This window comes from Poecilia mexicana, unplaced genomic scaffold (assembly GCF_051168715.1).
Source record: "Poecilia mexicana isolate PSO_F unplaced genomic scaffold, ASM5116871v1 scaffold_12, whole genome shotgun sequence".
Classification (NCBI taxonomy): Eukaryota; Metazoa; Chordata; class Actinopteri; order Cyprinodontiformes; family Poeciliidae; genus Poecilia; species Poecilia mexicana.
Window position 1 is genome coordinate 683,234 of NW_028263381.1, and position 22,142 is coordinate 705,375.

General features: G+C 38.9%; 1 protein-coding gene across 1 annotated transcript in view; it reads right to left on the reverse strand.

The window, feature by feature from the left end:
* ythdc2 (YTH domain containing 2) overlaps positions 1-22,142 on the reverse strand; it is a 44,073-nt gene that overhangs the window by 11,992 nt on the left and 9,939 nt on the right. The window contains exons 7-21 of the mRNA XM_015007228.2: positions 22,013-22,115; positions 21,129-21,285; positions 19,544-19,651; positions 19,319-19,464; positions 15,925-16,060; positions 13,443-13,569; positions 13,154-13,219; positions 9,523-9,701; positions 7,127-7,223; positions 6,834-6,921; positions 5,258-5,338; positions 5,075-5,157; positions 1,196-1,301; positions 661-780; positions 257-529 (exon numbers count right to left, since the gene is read on the reverse strand). Of these exons, the coding sequence (XP_014862714.2) occupies positions 257-529; positions 661-780; positions 1,196-1,301; positions 5,075-5,157; positions 5,258-5,338; positions 6,834-6,921; positions 7,127-7,223; positions 9,523-9,701; positions 13,154-13,219; positions 13,443-13,569; positions 15,925-16,060; positions 19,319-19,464; positions 19,544-19,651; positions 21,129-21,285; positions 22,013-22,115 (1,870 nt within the window). The remainder of the gene's footprint in view (positions 1-256; positions 530-660; positions 781-1,195; positions 1,302-5,074; positions 5,158-5,257; positions 5,339-6,833; positions 6,922-7,126; positions 7,224-9,522; positions 9,702-13,153; positions 13,220-13,442; positions 13,570-15,924; positions 16,061-19,318; positions 19,465-19,543; positions 19,652-21,128; positions 21,286-22,012; positions 22,116-22,142) is intronic.

Consider the following 22,142-nt stretch of genomic DNA (forward strand, 5'->3'; position numbering starts at 1 on the left):
TTTCTGACTTCTGTCCTATGCTCAGCCAAAATAATTTGTTTTAAGTTAAATTTATTTACATTCTGATTTTAAACACACTTTCAGAGTTGAAACACAATTCCTAAATAATAATAATAATAATAATAAAACTTACAATACATGACAACTTTAGTGAGAGCATTCTTTTTAGCCAGAAAGAAAAAAAATTGTTTTCACTAATAAGTTGGTATTCCCCCTGTACTTTATTTTCAATTGTGAATAAGGCAAACATTTGTACCTGGAAAGCTCTGAGCAGGGCCATGTGGTCACTGAAGGTGTTGGATGTGAAACGTTTGCGGCTCTGCAGAGCAGCTCTTTTCTGGGAGCTTTCAGCAGGGAGGGTAAAAGGGTCACGATAGGCCAGAGTACAGGCAATGGTGAGAATGGGGTCCAGACACTTGAGCACAACAGCGCACAACACCATTTTGCCCAGGTGGGGCTCCACAGGTAGATCAGCCAGGTGGAAGCCCAGGTCGGTTAAGTCTTCATTCTGATCCAGAGCATCTATTGTCTGAGAGAAAGGTTAGCAAAAGCAATGCACCTTTATGGGCTGGAATACATTAGTGGGCACACTGGCTCGTTAGCATGCATTCACAGCCACTTCATTATCAGTAGAATGATGGATCTTGGGAAAAAAAATACCTTCAGCATGTGGACAGCACTCTGGATTGCATGTGTGGGAGGTGGCTGTGGAGCTTTAGATAAGAACTCAGCAACGGGGCAGGATGAAGGAGCCAACAGCTTGGTCTGTAGACACAATTCCTGAAAAACACAATGATACCTTTCACCGTGAAGCAACTTTCCATGACTTAATGCCCTGTCTGTTCTAATGCCTTTGAGTTTCCATGACCCACGAACAACTGCTAAAATCCTCCAAACTCTCACTTTGTTCTTCATTTTTCATGACTCAGTTTTTCACATTTTCTAGTTATTTAGCACTTTTTACATCCTAGAAAAAATCTCTAGACATGACATTCCTTGTAAGTGGTCTGATGTAAGCAGATATGTTTTAACCCTGCATTTTTCTGAAAATGTTCCTACTATAGACTTTTAATCTGCTGAGTAACCTTAATAGCCATCACCACAACATTTCACACTTCCATATGATTCTATCCTATTAGGAGCGAATAAAAGCACCTGTTGTTGCTGTTCTGGTAAATAAAAAGGTAGTGTGTACCTGCAGTGGCATCCGAAGCAGCTGTGGAACCTGGAACTCTTGCATATTGTTGAATCTGAGACGACTGAAGAGGTGGAAGCAAATCCCAGGTCTACAGCGGCCAGCTCTGCACAGAGACCGAGCTGAAACTTAGCTGGAATACTTTTTTCAAATAAAATGTTTACATAAAGCAGAGGTTCCCAAACTGTGGGGCGCACGGGAAGCCATCTGGATGAAAAGAAAAAAAAAACATGAACACTGTATGCGCTGGGTTTTTACCTTAGAATGGCCCACTCTCTGTTATTCCTGTCAATTTGATACAGTAGAGGCTTCCACACTTCCCATATTTGTGTCCTCTGTCACTTTTATCAGCAGTTAAAACTGTTTAATCCGTTGTTAACATGTTGTAACCTGTTTTTCCGAGCCGCCTTTAAACACAACATGAGCGCTAAGACGCTCGCGCTGGGTTTACACCTGTGAAGGAGACCTGCTGCTGCTGGGCGGAGCTACGTAGGTTTGTGTTAGAATCACGGCAGCAAACCAGCAAAACGCAAAGAACTTTTCACAGTTTTTCCCTCCAAACTAACTGACTGAGTTGAGTAAAGCTGTTGGATGCAGGTAAAGTTAGCTAAAACATGACTAGCTAATATCAATACAGAACCTTAAGCTTAACAAGTACCTTGTAAGCTACCGATGTTGGTGTCTATTTTCAGCTACGTACATTCATTTTGCCCCCAAAAAAGTCGATGCCCCATCACACGCGTCGTTTCAACCAGACAACCATTTGTAATCCATAGGGGGGGCGCAGAAAATGTTTGGAAACCACTGGGGGGGCGCAGAAGAAAAAGTTTGGGAACCACTGACATAAAGTAAGATTACTATGCCTAGAAGCAATTATAGAAAGGCTGGATGATTCATCAAGGTTTTGTATGACTCTCCTTGATACTGAATTCATAACATCTGAGTGCAGGCCCGGTGGCATGGGCAGGCATTGCAGACCCACAGTCAGCCGTGCCCCCCTGGCACTTGACTGTAAAAACAACAGTCAAACTGACCAACTCTCTGTTATTCCTATATCAATTTGATACAGTGGCACCCAAAGTCAGTTCTCGAGGGCCGGCATCCTGCATCTTTTAGTTCTCTCCCTGGTTTAATGCACCTGGATTAAATGATGGCTCATTAGAGGCCTAAGAAGAACATTGACTTGCTGAAAAGGTTGTTACTACCACCAGGGAGGGAACTAAAACATGCAGGATGCCAGCCCTCGAGGACCGACTTTCGGCACTATTGCAGTAGAAGCTTCCGCACTTCCCATATCTGTGCCTTCTGTCACTTTTTTTTCAGCGGAAAAACTGTTTAATCCGTTGTTAACACATGGAAACATGTTTTTCTGAGCAGCCTTTAAACGCAACATGAGCGCTAAGACACTCGCCCTGGGTTTACACCTGTATGGCAGCGGAGGAGACCTGATGTTGGATGCAGGTAATGTTAGTTAAAAGATGACTAGTTAAAGTCAATACAGCACCTTAAGCTTGTTAACAAGTAGCTTATAGGCTACTGATGTTGTTGTCTATGTTCAAAAGTGGGTAGTACTTGTAATAAATTCACTTGAGTAATTCTTTTGGAAAAAGGAACTTTTAAGAGTAGTTCTACTGAATTGTACCTTTTTCTTTTACTTGAGTAATATTATTATTGCTACGTAGATTCATTTTGCACCCCCCAAAATAAGTTGATGCCGCCCGTTAAAGTCGTCTGGAGTCGGGGCTGACTCAGATGTTATGAATTCAGTATCAAGGAGAGTCATACAAAACCACGATGAATCATCCAGCCAATGACGTATTTGCATTAGTGTTAAATGTGAAAGAGTCAAAAGATTGAAGTCTGAGAACATAGTACCAACTTGAGGAATGAGCATTATATGGAAATACTGAAGCAATTTCTCAGGAAGTTACAACCTGGGCAAAAATGATTCTTACAATACCCAGAAAACCCAAGCCAAGTCATAGAGAATAAAAAGCTATTTAACCAAATACGCAAGAAAGGCATGTAAACTTATGACTTTGGAAAAAGTAAATTATAAAATGACCTCATTATACTGGCTCTTAGCAAATTATTTAGATAATCCTAACTAGTCTATTATCAATTATCAGAGACATAACCACCACTGAACAATAAACTAAAGTTAAAACATTATATCCATGTTGGCTATAAAATATCTGAAGATAGAGTTTTCTAAGGGTTTTACGGATTGATGAGAAAAGAGTTTGTTTTACTGGAAATCAGCTTAAATGGTGAGGGATGACCATTTTGGGAATGACTGGAAGCTCTCTAGTTGTTCAATTATAAAATCAACCCTAATTGTGCACACAGTGTACACACACAACTAGGGCTGAAACGATTCCTCGAATGATTCGAGTACCTCGATTACTAAAATTCCTCGAGGAAAATTTACCTGCCTCGAAGCTTCGTTAATTTATGTTTTATTAGTTAGCGCACCGTGTTCCGGCCGGGACTTCATTTGCGTTGCGCGGAGCTCTCACTTCCGCCTCTGAGTTGTTGACAAAAGCTAAGTCACAGCGGCATAAAGTCCAATCTTCAAGATTGGCCCGTGGGGATTTTATTGATTGATGATAATGCCCGACTTTTTATCGTTTTTGGGGAACCAATAAGCATCCTTAAAATGACTGGGGGAATGCCTGGAGTACGGCAGCATTTCTCCTCCGGGGCTGCTGGTTGAAAGCGAACGGCGGGAAGAGCGCTGAGGTGAGCGGATAGCCTGAACAGGGCGGGCGGCTGAGTAGCTGATGCTTACCGTGTAAATGTAGCTTTACCGACGAACCGCACAATAAATTTCATATCCCGGTCTGAAGAAACGGGTGGCGGAGCGCATCGTACATGGCTGGTAGATGAGTTTCTGAGTGTGACCAGTGAAGGTGTCGTAAATATCCCGTATTGCTTCCCCCCGTGTTCGTCCCCCGGTCTAACGGTTCGTCAGTCCGCTGGTCTATTTCCTCCCCTCCACCCCATCTTACGTTCGTTCATTCGCCCTCTCCTCCCACTCCAGGCGGCATTTCCCGTATTTTCAAACCCAAAGCGTGACAGGTTAGGTGGCAAGGTGAGTTTAATTAATCTATTAAACTCACTGAAGATGAATACATAAACTAAAAGCTGGATTGTAGACATTTTTTTATATGCATATTTGTGAGCCTGCCTCTTTGTTATTAAATTCAATATAATTTCAGATTTTTCTATAACTTTTCTTCTGGTTAACTTAGAAAGTGAGCTATTATTGTTACAGGTTAGTTTTCTAAACTACAATAAAGCAACTGTTAGGGATGCTCAAATATGAAAAATTGGACTAATACTGATATCTGATAGTAACACCGGTATTATGCCAGATTTACCAATATTTCATTTTATAATTTTTTTTATCCGATTACTCGATTAATCGTAAGAATAATCGATAGATTACTCGATTACTAAAATATTCGTTTACAACAGCCCTACACACAACACACATAAGCATGCAAAAATAACATGGCAGATTGTCATGCCACAAATGACTAAAGAAGAGCAGGTTGTAGCATAGAAATACAAATATGTGCATTTCCCTTGTTTCGTACTTTTATGGACGATGTAATAGTGATACTGAATTTAATGTACAACTTTCAATCATAGTATTGCAGTGGTTACTATGCCACATGTCAAAGTCACCTAACACCAAATTTCCCACTTATCTGGGTTACATTTACTAATTAAAACTTGCTAGCTGAGAGTAGATTTACAAGAGCAGCTCCTGCCGTTCTGTTTCCAAGTGTGCTTCAAACAATGTCAATATTTAAGGTCAAGGCAAGGTTGAAATGGGATTCAGTCAAAGAAAAAGTAATATTCCAATCTTACCTTCCTTTTCTTTGCAAAACACTGGCTTTTGAGATCCAAACCGTCTTTAACATAGAAACCCGACTCAGTGTATCAAAGGATTTCTACAACAGAAAAACCCACACAAACAGCATGAAAACAAACTGAAACAACCTGGTTACCACTGGCTCATGATGTTTTTCAGTGTTTTAATGGGACCAGTACCTCTTTGATCTTTCCTGAATCAATAACGAAGACCACATCATCAATAGTAATGCTTGTTTCAGCAATGTTAGTAGAGAGAATCTGAAAAGATGAGCAGAAAGAAAGCTGGTTAATGCCCATTCATTGGTTTACTCAAAAGCATATTTTATTTATTTATTTATATATATATATATATATATATATATATATATATATATATATATGTGTGTGTATTAGAGGTGTGCCGATCAATCGGTCGCCAATCATAATCGGGCCGATTTCCGTGAAAAAGTGCATGATCGGTGATCGGCAATCATTGGCTCTTGTTGCCGATACCAATCACCATCACCTGCTTCTCATTTCCAACCTGCCTGTACAGCTGGTCTCCTTTTTCCTTCACTCTGTGCAAACGCGCAGCAACAAATCCTAAGCGATGTGGAACTATAACGCACTGAGTGAATGGGGAAGTTTGCGTGTTGCGGCGGAAAATTAAAGCACGTGGGGTGAAGCAGGTCAAAATGCATCAACACAACGAATCTAATATGGCATAAAAACAAAGCCATACTTGACGGAGTTTGACTATATCGAGGCTCACTGCAGTAAAAAAGACATACGGAGGATCAGATAGCAGGTAAAGCAGCGCACAGCTACAAACACTCACCCGGATTAGCATGACGGTCAGAAAGCTAAACAAATAACCTGGAAAATTATTTAAGTTTTCGAGCTGCGATGTAAGACGCTGGTTCTGCTCTCCTGTTGAACCGCTGCTACGCTACAGGTAGTAATATTTCACAGACGGAGCTTCGCTTCTGCTCCACCTGGTAGTGACTCTCACACCGAACCTGTTTAAAGCTGCAGCATCTAACTTAAAAAAAAATAAATTTTACATACGTATTAAAACTTTCACTGTCCTAACATGAGACAGATAATCTCTAAAAAAAGAATCGATCTCCTCCCTGTTCTGCATAATTACTCCGCTCAGTCAGAAACAGCCAATCAGAGCTAGCAGTAATCAGCTAGCCGCCATGCTATCAGGAAGTTTTCATTCAGTAACTCAGGATTGTTTATTGTAATGGAACCTGTATTTGTCTTTGAATGTTAAGTTTTATACTTGAACTTCTTGGCAATGTTGAGAGGTTTTATTTTGGCTCTTTGCATTATATAGCCTCTTCAGAGCCTTCATATGTTTTCAGTCTGTTAAAGATAGTTTTATCAATAGCAGTACAATTTGCACAATTGCCTGTTTTGTTTAGTTTTCTTCTTGGAAAAAGTTATTAAAAACAAGTTTTTGTCTAAATTAAGGTGAATTCATGGTTCCTTTTTCCACATTATGTAACCGGTAGTGTTTATGATAAAAAATAAATAAATAATAATTATGTGATCGGTATCGGTGATCGGTATCGGTGATCGACCCTCATGGGTGATCGGTATCGGTATCGGCAGGAAAAAACCTGATCGGCACATCTCTAATATATATATATATATATATATATATATATATATAAAAACTAAATTAATCAGTAAGTATAGACAGATAAGCATAGATGTGCTTCCATTTTCCTGCATACAGCAGAGAGGAGTGAACAAAGTGACTCACTATCTTCCGGACACCAGATGGAGCTGGCTTCATGGCTCTTTTCTGATCCAGAGTCTGCATGTCAGAATGCAGAGTGAAAACCTGGTAACTGAGAGGTAAGACACATCAATCCCACAAGAAAGGCCTAGTGGTGCAGGTCAACACACAGAACAAACAGTGAAAGAACACCTTATATAGAAAGATTTGCAAATACAGAGAGTTACATTACAGTAATAACTTTTAACAGTTTTTGACAGGTTTTTACGGCTATAAGGTATTATTAGACCTTTGCCATGCTTTCTTTGCCTTATTACCTCTCAGAGTGAGTGGAGAACCTCTTATCATCAAAGAGGATGCGATCCCTCAATGACACAATTTCATCATATCCAGGAAGAAATATGAGGACAGCACCTGCAGATCACAAGATAAAACTTCACATTCCTGCACAGTTTATGTTGTGATGACTGAAGCTGAAAACTAAAGATAACTCACTGTCAAGTTAAAACAGCAAATGGTACACTTGTGAGTGCATTTACTATCTCCACCCAACTGGCACACACATCAGAGAGAATCAAGCGCACCCATCCCTTTCACTCAGGCCCATCTGAAGTCTATAAGGTAACTTGGCACACCTGTGCTCACAATGATCTCTGCAGACAAAGCCTCAGCTTCAAGCTTCCACAAAGACACCACTGGTAGGAACTGGACATTACATCATTTAATCTGCATTCAAAGACCAAATTAGCCTTGTTGATGAAATGGGTTTTATGTGTTTAGAATGTAGTTTATTTATTTGTTCATTCACTGTTAACTTAAAAGTAGGTTGTTAACATTACCTGGAAAACTAGTTAATTAGGTCATTGTGATCTGTAATTGATTTTGTTTCATTTGTTTGTAGGTTTTCAACCTACTCTGTGACTACTTTGACTACTCCATGCGAAGTCATGGTGGTCTTGCATTGTCAATTGGAATAATCTAAAGACAAAAAGAAAAGATAAATAAAAGATGAGTGAGATGAGTGGTCCCTGTGTTTCTTTGAGGGAAGCAAGCTTTTTCAAGTTTGGGTAGAAGCTGAGGTGGTTTAAAGGGAGCAAAAAACTTGTCACTCACAAACCAAGTATTCTTTACTACCAACAAAGAGGAAAAAAAACAACTTATGAGTAAGCGTTGAGAAGGAAAGTAAGCAGAACATAAAGTTAAATTGTCAGAATATTATACATGACTCCCACAGTCTTCCAAGTTCCCACAAACAATTGGAAAACTCAAAATCAGATTGAGGAAAAAGCTAACTGGCTTAGACTGAGCCTCAGATTCGGGAGAAATTATGAAAATTTTAGGACTAATAAATTGGCTAGCAGAGAAATTTTCTCCAATTTCCTTCAATTTAGGAGCTTGGCAATTGGCTGATATATACTTACTCACACCTGGATGAGGGAAGTGGCACTGCCAGGACTCTCTTCCTGTAAAAACTTACCAGAATGAGAGAGGACTCCTGCCTGCTTGATTAGTTTTCCAGCTACCTCTCTGACAGACTACAATTTGTCAGGATAAAGGACATTATGTCTGATACTGTGGTCACCAGCACTGGAGCCCCCCAGGGTACGATACTCTCACCCATCCTCTTTAACCTATACACCTGGGACTTCTGTAAAAACTTTGAAATGTGTCGCATCCAGAAATATGCCAATGACACTGCCATCATGGGGTGCATCAAAGACAACAAAGAGGAGTAGAGAAGTCCGATGTGGAACTTTGTCTGGTGCCATACAAACAGCCTGCAGCTAAACACATCCAAGACAAACAAACTGGTCATTGACTTCAGGAGAGACGGAGGCAGCCCAAAACTGGTTCTGACAGGAGTGGAGATCGTGCAGACCTATAAATATCTTGGTCTGTGTTTGGACAACAAACTTGACTGGACAAGTAACACCAAGCAGCTATATAAGAAAGCCCAGATCAGGATGTACTACCTGAGGAGGCTGAAATCTTTCAACATCTGCAGAAAGATGTTGAGGTTGTTTTATCAATCTGATATTGCCAGCGCCTTGTCATACACATGACCAAGCTTAGTCAGACTGGTCGACCAGTCAGTTTGGCTAAGCTTTTAATGTTCTAATGTTTTAAGTGTTTTCATGTGTTGTATGGGAGACGGATGACAATTTTCCTGAGGGAAAATCTTAAATCTGTCTATCCATCCGTCTAGAGCTTATCCATTGATCTTACAAAGGATCTGAAAGTAAGCCATGGCCCCATTTTAAGAAGGCCGACTGACAAACCTGCCCACCAAGTCTCATCTGCATGTAACAATAAGCACCCAACTGTTGCCAACTTAGTGACTTTGTTGCTACATTTACAATCAACACTTGAAAAGTGAAAACCTACAATTTTCATGTCTGATGAAAAAAACAAAACTGTACAAAGAAAACTCAGAATAAAAACTTTAGTCATGAAATAAGTATACATTTCTTATCTTCTTTAAGACAGATTTCATCCTACCATTATTTTATGCACCCATAATCAGCTACTGCATTATGTCCATATTGTTCAGTTTTCCTGCAGTCACAGAACAGTCTCAGGCGCAACACTATTTTACTGACTTGTAATACAGAGGTCCAAAAAGCAAGCTGTGAGACTCCAAATGAACCCAGAGTGTAAAGAAAATAGTTCAAACTGGATGGAAGGGGTTGTTTGCTTCAATGCTAAACCTCACCCTCATTAGTGGTGGTGCAGATGTTGTGGAGCAATGTCATGATGAGATCCAGGTCCACCCGCTGGTCATCAAAGCTGTGGTGGTACTGCTTGAGAAGCTCTTGTTCTTCACTGCTCAGCTCTGTAGGACTGCACTGTACCAACGCTGATTCCTCCAGGCTGCTCACTTCCCCCAAAGGTCTGCACAGAAACAAAATAACATTTTTGCTTTTAATTGTTTATAGTATTCACAATTATCCTAAAAAATACATAAGCAAACAATCATGTGCTTCTACAGGAACCAGGCTTGTGTGTTGTTGATGTGCCGATGTCACCCCAGGAATCATCCCAGCAATATAAGAGGCAGCTAGGGCAACAGGCATGACTAGTGCAGATCATGGATCTTCAGTTTCTTTGAAAATGGTGAAATACATGGTTGCTGAATTCGGTTTGTTGTCACCAGGAGAGGGAGGGGGGAGGGAAGGGGGGCAATTTCAGGAAAGATCAGAAAACACACATCACTTTCAGCCATTTATAGGTTAACAACTAAAAATGCTACAGTTGGCTCACAGGCTTAGTGCAACACAGGTAATCCCAATATTTGGATTAGAACTGGTTTCACGCCTTTTACTTGAGATTTCCAAAACAAATAAGCTACAATTATTCCAAATATGATTTTCAATGAAACAAGTTTGTTTCTGATAGGAAGAAAACGGGTATCTTGAAAAACATACGGTAATAAAGCTACACAATAATGGTATTGATTTGGGAAAGAAAAATAATTTATATTTAATTTTTAAAAAATCATTTATGCCCTTCTATGGAAAAAGCTTTATTAGCATTATAACGATCAATCCCTTGTTAAAATTGCATGTTTCCTTTGGTATTTTGATGGTTTCTTGTTTAGCGATGAGCTCCAAGCCTTTGAGGTTGGAAAGTTTCCTTGCCATCATCCTAATCTTTAGTTCAATCCACAGATTCAGTCAGTACTTCAACAAACGACTTGTTTCAATGAAAATCATATTTGGAATAATTGTAGCTTAATTGGACCACTCCGAAGCGTTAATATTACTATTATTAGACTAGAGCAGGGGTGTAGAACCAGTTCAGCATTAAGATCCAAATAAAGCTCATCATCACCTTAAAGAACCACATAATTTCAAGATTAGCTTTATACCACATTGCTTGCTGAAACAGCTTTTTTCTTAGTCCCTAATGTTTAGTGGGACACCTGACAGTGTTCATTTTACAAGTGTCTTTAGATTTGGTTTGTACCCTGCTATAGCTACTCTTTCACATATGTCAGTGAAAACAAGACAAAGATTAGATTTGCTTAGGTGCAGTAAAAATTAATTCACAGATATACAGAAAACTTTTGAGTTCCATCTGCCAAACTGTCAGATGTTGAAGTGTCTCATGCAGAACATTTTTTGAAATATGGAGAATTTACTCGCATGGTTCAGATTTGTACCTATTTGAGGATATTGTGGTGATCTCTACCATTTGCATAATTTACACTGTAGTGTAAAATATGCAAAGATCATCACTTTTAGCCCTATTTAAAAACTTCCTGGATTCACCTCTGCTCAATAGTTTTAAGGGGGTATTTAATAAACATTAATATTCAAGCATTAATACAAATTAAACCTTACTTAAAGGTTAAACACAGCGGGTCTGATGCATCATAATAAATATCATTAATTTAATCTCTCGTAGGAGTCTCTTCTTTCTGATTTTTTCAGTTTTGTTCTGCAGTAGAAAAATCACTAAATATCTCATATCCACAAACCTGCCACTCTGAGCGTCACCACAATGCGCACACCAGTGATTGTGTTAATGTGATCAGAACCAGTTTGCTTTGCCCCTTAGCGTCACCAGAACCTGTTGCGCAAACTCTGACATATATTTGCTTCTATCTTGCGCAGCAGCAGCTTGCTCTGCTTCACGTTATGCTGCTTTTGTCAGTCCTGCCTTCAATAAGTAGTGAGAAATTTTGGTATCAAAGAGCTGCACATGATCCGTCAAAGAGCTGCATGCAGCTTGAGAGCCGCAAGTACGCCACCCCTGGACTAGAGAATAGCTTATGTAGCATTGCTTCCAGAATGGTTTATAATTCGGTTGGAAATTCACAGTGAAGAAACCCCTGAATTCTACAATCGGAGGGCAGTGTCAGACACAAGCAGCCAGTCTGAGGTGAATTTTCACAATAAAACATCTGTGCTGCCATCTTAATTAATGAGCCTCTGGGGTTAAAGGTCCAAACTCCGCTCCAAGAGCAGTGACACCAAAGTCCTATACTGGACCAAAAGTAAATCCCTTTTCAGTTGTATTGTTAGTTCAAAGTGGCTAGAGCTATCGAACCAAAGGAGACTCATTAGAGTTCATTCCCTTGTTTTCCTCTCTAAGCATAAGGTCAGATGTTTACATCTCCAAAATGTGCACTGAAAATTTCAAGAGTTCATTTCGGAGAAGCAGAAACACCAGTTAAATCTTTGTGAAGCATATAAAGTCATTCTGAGTTACCTTCAGATTTTCTCTTTCACCGATTAGATATCATGTCTTTTGATGCCATTTCTTTCCTTAATTAATTAATTCAGTTAATTATTAAACATCAATCCATCCACTATATAACACACTTGTCCTTGCCGGGTTGCGAGGAGAGCTGGTGCTCATCTCCAGCGGTCAACTGGTGAGAGGCAGGTTCCACTCAGATCAGATCGCCAGTCCATCGCATCAAATAACAGTATCATTTCTAATACAATAATTAGTGATTCTATTTAGTCACTACCAGGCCTGTCATGATAAACAAATCAATTGCATTATAAATGAAAATTATCAACCTCATTTTAATTTATCGGCTTTATCGTTTTTTCCTGCCTTTTTCTCTTTCTATTGACACTGGATGAAAAAAGGCTGAACTCTGGTGCTCTTCACTAACCCCTCCTGTAAGGAGGAGGGAACTGTTGCATCAGGTACTTTGATATGCCGAGTACCTGATTATGAAGTATACATACTTCATAATTGTACTCTTTTAGTTGAATGTAGTTTTTATTTCCACCTTGGTTTTATGTTTAGTTTTTATTGAAGTGCATTTTTTGTTAACAGAAACGGAGAGTCCATTTTATTTTTGTTTTTGGTTGTTTTGGTTATTTTGTTTACCATTTCCAATGTTAAGTGTTCCCTTGAATATAAAATGTATTTATTTTTTGCAGAATGTGCTTGCATTATTATGTCATTACCATTACATCAGTTTAAAATGATTGTTTATCGCAATAATAAGACAATTAATCGCTCAGCAAAATTTGTGTTGGGCCTACTCACTACATCCATTATAATAAAACTTACTAATGAAGGCACAATAATGTAATTCTGGCAATTGATGGGTCGCATCCATCGCGACCCGATTACGGACAAGGGTGTCAGAAAATGGATGGATGGACGGACATTCATCCCACTCCTTCTGACAAAGTATGCAACTAGGACTCATTGATGAAGTGGAAGGATGACTTTTCAGATCTCTGATCAAACTTTTGAGACTGATTAGAATTTCTGATACATAAACTATATAGTTGAGTAGTTCCTTTGGCTGCGACCTCTAATGATCCACTGCTCATGGACCATTAGCTCCTATCTATACTGTTTAATAGACTCACATTGAAGACTTGAGGATATCCATTGCTTCTGTCTGCTGGAAGTGTTTAGCAAAGTCTAAGGCAGTCCTGAAAAGAGATGTCAAAAAAGAGTCATATGTCTCAAACAGTTTGTAAATATTTTCATCAAAGCAAAGCTAATAGACTATATTGTGACATCTACTCCATTATTCAAGTTATCCGTCTTTTGAGTTGGTACCATAGGCATACTTTTAATTACAAAGATTAAAAGCCATTTTAATCTTTGTAATCAAAGTTTTGCATTATAGGAAAGAAATGTGTGCCTTCCTACCACCCGTTAGATGCCTTCATGTTGATATCAGCACCCATACTGAGCAGCTGCTGCGTTTGTGGAAGGAATCCCCGTGCTGCTGACACCATCAGAGCTGTGGAGCCGGTCTCACTGTGCATGAAGTCCACTGAACCACAATTCAGGACAGAAGAGAGATCCTTCATCCAAACCTGCTTTCATTATGCATTACTTCAAGTATAAGAGCGTATGTATCTGTTTTGGTTTTGTACTGACATCCAAGCATCATCTTTATTCTACAGTATTAAGTCTTCATATTTTCTAGGGCTGTATAATTATATTGATTCTACGATATTTATAGATTTTTTTTTTCCCTGTTGGAAGATATCAATTTTTCATCCGTGAGTATCGATACATTAAACCATAGGGGTCCATAGGCCTATACGTCTTGTTAACATGTCTGATTTGTGATGGCGTAGCAGCAAGATTCCACCTCTCCTCAGTCTCACTTTCAACTTGTGCTTAAAGCGCACATTATAAACTACAGACCAGATTTTTTCAAATTGTGTTAATAGACCAAGTAAAACCAGAGTTGTGCTAAATTAAGTAAACTGTATTTTTCCGAATGTCAGAGAAATGTCAAAAAACGGCTTTTCCGGTTATGTGACAGGGAGTGAGCTTCCAAACGTAAAAAACAAAACGCAACATTAGATTCCTTTGTTTTTGGAAACTCTAATCTTCAATAAATAACGATGGGCTGTGTTTTGTTGCTAAGAAACAAAGTTGCGCAAGTAACTTTAAAAGAGAAGTGGAATGATGTAGCGGCAAATACAGTGAGATCGCGAAATTAATGCAAAGTTTGGATATTGGAGCGACTGGTGGCATCCACTTCGTAATTTGTTTTTAGCTTAGTGGTTTCTGTTCTGTATATAAAGGATTACCTGAAGAATCAATGTGCAGCAGGTAGCGGCGCTCTGTTTTGAGCTGGAAGACGAAGAGGGGAAACCCGCTGCCGGAATCCGCGGTGCTGTGAGGATTGCCATGATGACGATGGCAGATCGATCATTCTTATTGGCAACTGACGAACAGTATCAGAGACTGAGAGTACGATGAGATCCTGGTAGTCTGAGAGGCAGCTACTCAGAGATCCAAGCAGGGGAATGGCGACGCTGCGCAGCTGCAAGGAGTCGATCACTACGGGGTGAGGCAGAGCCACTTCCCCAGCAGCTAGTAGTAAACGGCTTATAGCCACGGCTAACTCTGGGAGTCAAGGTAGAAAAGCCTTATCCCCATAGTACAAAATACCTTTTTTCACCCCTCCACCTCCTCTCCAACACACAGTTATAAATTTTTGGCATCTTGTTTTGACCTATGATGTTTTGTCAAAAATTGGATACAAACAAATGAGGAATTGCCTTCATTTCATGCTAATGTTATAAAATGGTGATGCTTGCAATATTTTTACATCAGTTTAAGAAATGTACGGTATTTGTCATTCTAAATTATAAAATTCATTTGTTATGAATATTTGAGCGTTCCACAGTGGAAAAAGTTAAAATTTTTCCAAATCGGGTTTTGTTTTTCTGTGACTCAAAGTCCAAAATGCAGCCACAGTGTCCAAAAGAAAAACATAAATACAATCATTTGCATATTGAGAGTCTACAGAGGCTAATAATCTCCCCACTCAGCTCCCGTATCACTGTTGAAACTTTGTGTTTTATGTCAAATCCACATGAATTAAATGACAGAAACAAAATTTCTCACTGCATCTTTGATTCGTTTTGTCCAGCTGTAGGTTCTAAGTCTTTGTCCAATCAGAGTCAGGTATTGCGTAGTTGTTTTTAATCAGTTTTCAGCTAATTAAGTCCAAGTCTATAGAACACAAAATGTCACCAAAATCACTCTGTCCCTCTAAAATCTGTCAGAATATCGTAAAAGTGCATTGAATCGTATCATTTGCCAAATATTGTGATATATATCGTATTTTGATCAGAATATCGTATAGCATATCGTGAGATTATTGTCACTACACCCCTAATATTTACAAAATTGGTATTTTTACACACATAACCTACGACTAATGGCATTCTTGAAATAAAATTTATCAGAACAGTACATTCATTCAGCTTACACATTACTTCACCCTATCATTCTACTCTGATCGTTCTTACAAAAGCACAAAATAACATCCAGTTGTCTCTAGATTCCACCAATTTCAATGTTTCTAATTGAAATATTATGTTATAATAATTAAGGCAAAAATTTCTATACATCAAAATCTGTTGTATTTGTGGACATTTGTGTCTTGATAAGTAGAGCCGCTATGCCATACTGGTCCACTGCTCAGATTAAGGACTGACCAGAGCTCTGTGAGACTGTTCAAAGTTTGGGATATAGTTTTAGAACCTAAATTTGCTTTTACCTTCCTTACTTCCTCCCTGATCTGTCTGCTGTGTTCTTTAAGCTTCAAATTAAATGTAGATTAGTGTATGTAGACAAATTAGATGTGAAGAGAGAATCTTACCTGGGACATTTTCATTTAGAATGAGGTTGAAGAGCTGACTGAAAGCCTCCTGGTCTTCATGCAGGAAAATGCTGGAAATGCAGGAGTCCATCTCCCGCAGCAGCCATGGTTCAAGCTGATCTGTGTCATTTTCGTTCTGTGACACATAACAAAATGTTCACAGAGAACGTGTTCTCTAGACAGCACTTCACTAAGATGGTGAAAAACATGAGGGAACTAATGAAAAATTGTTCAGGCTTTCTGGAACTCACTGTTTCTCTCATTTTCAGTCCAGTTTTAGGATCCATATTGTGCAATGTGCACATAAAGTGGACATATGCTTTTAAATCTTTGCTTTTCAAATGTAAGTCATTCACTTACGATCTGCAATGCTTTGGTCTGAATTCCTGGTTATTGTGATTCCACAGACCCTGGTTTACCTCTGTTAAGGCGTTTTAGAGCAACTCGTTTTCTGCGGTATCTTTTGTTGTTGTTTTTTTAACCTGACTGAAACAGTTCTCATTTCTACTTTTTTTTTTTGTTAAATCTAAAAGGTAGGTTTTAAAACAGTTACACAAACTCCAGACATATCTGACACAGGATGTAAGAATGGATCACCTTTCAGTGGAACATTAGCTGTTATTACCTAGAGGTTCATCTGAACTTTACTTTGTTTAAAAACTGTTCATAAAACTGTGTTAATGTTCTTTTAATGAACTGAATGAAAAAAATCTGAATAAGTTGTGACTTTTCAAAAGGCTGGCAGTAACAAGACTTAGCTTTGATTAAAAGCTTATTCCCTGCTAAATTGTAAACACTTTTCAAACTTTTTACTTTCGCATTTAGCACCGACATATAGGCAGGTTGCAGTATTAAAGAAAATGGCTACAAGGACTGAGTGGAGAGCTGACAAGGCACAGGCAACTAATGATAAAAATCTCTTTAAAGTGTGAAAACCTTCTGGCTTCTTGAAAACAAAATATAAAGAAACAATGAATCACAAAAAGACCTCTGCAAAGTACTGTAAACAAGTTGTTTTATGACAAAAATGTGAGTAAAATCTTGTAAATTTTATAGTATTTTTTAAATTCCCCAGATAGTTTACACCAGTGGTTCCCAAACTTACTCTTCTGCGCCCCCCCAGTGGTTTCCAAACATTTTCTGCGCCCCTCCATGGATTACAAATGGCTGTCTGGTTGAAACGACGCTTGTGACGGGGGGGGATTGACTTTTTTGGGGGCAAAATGAATATACGTAGCTGAAAATAGTGTTGAGGAAAAATGATTGTTTTTAGTGTTTAATACAGTTAATCTTACGGCATTTGTAAAAGGTATATTGAACATTCTCGTTTTGAACAAATTTCTTAATTTTGAACAGGTTTGTGTTAATGATTTAAAACTAAACTATTTATGGGTAAGTATTCAAAGTACAAGAAGGAAAATACAGAACAAAAGAGAACTCTCACTGAGGCTCCTGTTGTGTTATCAGAGGACAGGAGGCCATAAAATTAGCATCTCCAGGAGGGCAGTATCACTTGAGCCTGGAAGAGAGAAGTTTGCTTGGTTCACGGAAGATCAAAAGTCTTCCAGAACTAACATCTGGGATGGTGTAAAACTGAATACAACATACAATGTTAAAACCACTAACATTTAATTTCTAAGACATTTTTCTAAGTACTAATAGCATGTTTTTTAATGAAAATTGTATTATCTAATTTTAGAATTACTAATCTAGTAAATGATGAATGTATTTGAAAATTGTACTATCTGTGAAAATATCGGAATCAAATGGAAATTATTTGAATGAAAATGTTTTGTTTAATATTAGAAAATTGCTCAGGATTTATGCTAAATGGGGTTTTGGAAAATGATTGTGTTAACTTGTATACTTAGGATTGAATATTATGTTTCAGAGGTTAGAAAAAGGAATTGTACCTCATTTTGTTCTGTTGATTTTATGTATTATTTTTGGTTTAAGGCAGGACTCAATCTTTTGGGATGCTGAGTGCAGAAGAGCAAAACTGGGTTTGTGAATATAACCTTTCCCTGAAACAAATTACTGAATTTAAGTTTGTTCCTGAGAATCTATGTAAGGAGAGATAGCAGGAGAGACTCCAGATTTCACAGCTATCTGTGAAATACTTTTCTTAGGTTTTTCTTTGCCCAGATGGCCTTAGAACCGCAGGAGGCCAGGACAAGCTCTCTGCTCTTTTTGTTAAACAAATGATCTTTGATCTTTGCCGTAAATTAGGAAAGTTCTAAGTTTTTCTGAGTGTCCAAGATAGCTTCCAGTTGGTCAAGCAGAGGTAAGCCTTATTTGAATATATTAAAGAGGAAAAACACGCCTACATTATAAAAGTTCGTGCCCAGGAGTAATAATTCAGATAGCTGCCACTATTTTGCCTTTTTGCACCAGCTCTCTCCAAAGACGCGTCTTTGCCTTTTCTTTTTCTATCTTTTTGTCTCATGTAATGAATGTATGTCTCTGTTGTTCTGCAGTTTTGTTGTAAATTCGTACGTTGTTTCTTATTGGATTAAACTCTGTAATTCTGTGACGTCAACACGCATTGTTGTTTTCCTTGTCCGCCGGGAGGACCTGGGATCCAGAGGAAGAGAGAGCCAAACTTTTTTCCAAAATTAATTAATTCAGATATTCTTCCTTAACAATAGACACCAACATCGGTAGCCTACAAGGTACTTGTTAAGCTTAAGGTTCTGTATTGATATTAGCTAGTCATCTTTTAGCTAACATTACCTGCATCCAACAGCTTTACTCAAGTCAGTCAGTTAGTTTGGAGGGAAAAACTGTGAAAAGTTCTTGGCGTTTTGCTGGTTTGCTGCCGTGATTCTAACACAAACCTACGTAGCTCCGCACAGCAGCAGCAGGTCTCCTTCACAGGTGGAAACCCAGCGCGAGCGTCTTAGCGCTCATGTTGCGTTTACAGGCGGCTCGGAAAAACAGGTTACAACATGTTAACAACGGATTAAACAGTTTTAACTGCTGATAAAAGTGACAGAGGACACAAATATGGGAAGTGTGGAAGCCTCTACTGTATCAAATTGACAGGAATAACAGAGTTGGCCATTCTAAGGTAAAAACCCCGCGCATACAGTGTCCATGTTTTGTTTTTTTTTCAACCAGATGGCTTCCCGCGCCCTCCCTGCAATGACACGGCGCCCCCGCTAGGGGGCGCGCCCCACAGTTTGGGAACCTCTGGTTTACACAAACCTTAAGTCTAAATGTTGTTTCTCTTACAGTCTCTTTTTTGTCAGTGTGAAGAAAAAAATGTAAAAATTAAAATACACGAGGTGTCAAAATGCTAAAATGTTAAAACAATCGTCAGATCCAGTAGAAGAGTGAACAGAATGTGTGTTCTGGATGCTTCATAGTGTATAATGTTGTGTGTTTGGCTTGCCAGCTTGATGGAGCCCTCATCTTCTCTGTCCCCACAGCTGCCGGCATGAAGGAAGCCTGGAGCCAACATGTGGGTCCGTTTCCCACCAACAGAACCGCTCTCCACTGTCTCACACCACTCTGTCAATCGTTTCTGCTTCCCCTCTTCTGAATATCACATGGACAGTGGAGCTTACATAAAATCAGTGAGAGGGCTGGAGGAGGTTCAAAAAGAAAAGCTTCATACTTCTCTGAGTCTCTTCCTGATATTTCCAGATGTCCTTTCTATTAAAGCCCGTCTGCCTCAGAATATCCTCCAAAAAGAGCTCTTTCACTTCAAATTGTTTCCCTTTAACTATAAACAGAGAGAAGTCCTCAGTGATTAAGTGATTACCAACACATTGCCCTGGTGAAAGGAATTCTCAAATAAATCAGATAAGGAGATACTCTTCCCAATTTTATAAATTAACTTTAATACTTTTAGAAAGGTTGTGAAAGTTCTGTTTTGAACTGCTTGAAATATATTTTTCTTTCAATGTTGACTAATGATTTTCTTAACAATAAGTAGTAAGTAAGTATTTCAGAGATCCAGAAACATGGGGAAACTACCAGGGGTTTCCCACAGTGGGAAAATTTAGTGCATTAGCATCAAATTAAAGCTATGTGAGAGTGCATATTCACTCAAAGATAAACAATGTAAAAATAAGAATAACAGTCTGTGTAGAGACAAATATTACTGTACAGTTATTAAAAATGGCATGCTTTACTTAAGAGAAATTTTCAACTAAGTAATTTACAGAAAAATGTTTTTTTAATGAACATACATATGTATAAAAAACTGCAGACTGCAAGAAGTGAAACAAACTGCAAATAATAGCAAGAATGTAAATAGCTTATTGGTTTTGTTGGGATCAGTGATGTTTATAAAGTCTGGAAGGAAGGACCTTCTATAATGTACCTTTGTGCATTTTGGATGAAGCAGTCTGTCACTGAAGGAGCTCTCCACTATAAGGTAGTTCATAAAATCTGAACCATAATTTTAGTACAAATTAATTACTGTTGCCAGTTATACACCTCTGTTGTTGAATTTTAAAAAGTATTGAGAAATGGGAAATTCCTGCAAAGGATTGAAGTGGATGTACTGCTCTCCCTGGAGGGAGTGCACGCTGCTGACATTGACCACATCTGCCGTTGGGTTGACACTTTCTGCCACAACATTGGAAACTGCTGCAGAAAAAAACAGGGGAGGTGGAGATGCACCAAGACCTTGCAACTAAACCCATCCACTTTCTGATAACTAAAGACAGAACTCTGGTTTCAAGAAAGTGCAAGGCAATTATGCAGCTTAAGCTGTGACTGCACTAAAGACAAACTAAATGTTATTTAATCTTGGTTAAAATGAGAAAATGCACTCTTGACTCTTAATTTTGTGGTTACAATTCCCTCCTAATTTGTAAATAATTATTTTATTAATAATAATAGTACATTTTATTTATCATAGCTTTTATATATCCAACTGAAATCTCAAAGGGTACATTGACACACTGATGATGGCAAGCTACTGGATTGAAGGAAGGCTGCAAATTTTTTGCGCCATCAGCCCTTCTGACCAAAACCAGCAGGGAAGATGAAGTGTGATCTACCAATCGCAGGGTGAATGTTTTGTTTTAAAGTGTGGAGATCAGCCTCTTCTAAGAGTTTTTACATCAGCTGCTATGGGCTCCATTCAGCAGGGTTTATTATGCAGGAAACAGGCACCGACATTCTGTTATCATGCAGGTGTGCGGATGGATGTTTAATTCTTGGAAAAATCAAACATTCTCAGGACTTACGGTGGATCACAGGGCAGGAGCCAAAGTACTGGAGGAATAGATCTATATCCAGAGCTGCACTAGAGAGAATCAGCTTCAGTGTGGGAATCCTCTGGACAACATCCCGCATCTTAGTAAGAAGGAAGTCAGTCAGACCATCACGTTCGTGAACCTCATCCTGTTTGGAAAGGCCAAGCCACAAAATCATGACGTTATTTTACTACAAAACACAAGCTACTAGTTAAAAATTACATTTTATCCTCACTACCAGAACTATAACTTCTCTTAAATTTGTTGTGGAAATTTGAGAAATCAAAAACCTACATAAAACAGTATACAGTGATCCCTCGTTTTTCGCGGGGGTTGCATTCCGAAAATAACCCACGAGAAGTGAAATCTTCGAAGTAGTTACCTTTAGTTTTTACAACTATTACACAGCATAATTAAATACTCTACATTGAAACCAAAAAACAAAACCTGTTTTCAGGTCAGTGGATGTGCGTGTGCATCAATCGGGCCTGAATGTGATCCAGAGTCATGTCATTAAAGCGTCTCCTCCAACCTGCCCCGCGAGATTCACAGCTGTATCTACGGCAGAGCGATGGATCTCGTCAAGAGAGCCTCCGGTCAGGTTTTGCGCTGATTCTGGCACACAGGTAAAGAAGGAGCTCGGAGACTGTTTAGCCAATCAGAACGCAGAACAGAATGCACTATCAAAAAAACTGCACAAAAAAATCCGTGAAGCAGCGAGACCGTGAACGGTTAACCGCGTTATAGCGAGGGAGCACTGTATACTGTTCTTCAGATTCCAAATACTGGCCTCAGACTGGAATAAAGCATCAAAGAAGTTGCTTCACACTACAATCATGAGCTTGAAGATGCTACATTTACAGAGCTATGCTCACCACAATGACATGGGTAACAGTTGTGAGGCTGGCATCCCCTGCCATCAGTGTTCTGAGGAGGACTCCACTTGTGCAAAAGGTTAGTAGCGTCTTGGGCGAGACCCTGAAGTTTACAAAATAAAGAGGAGCT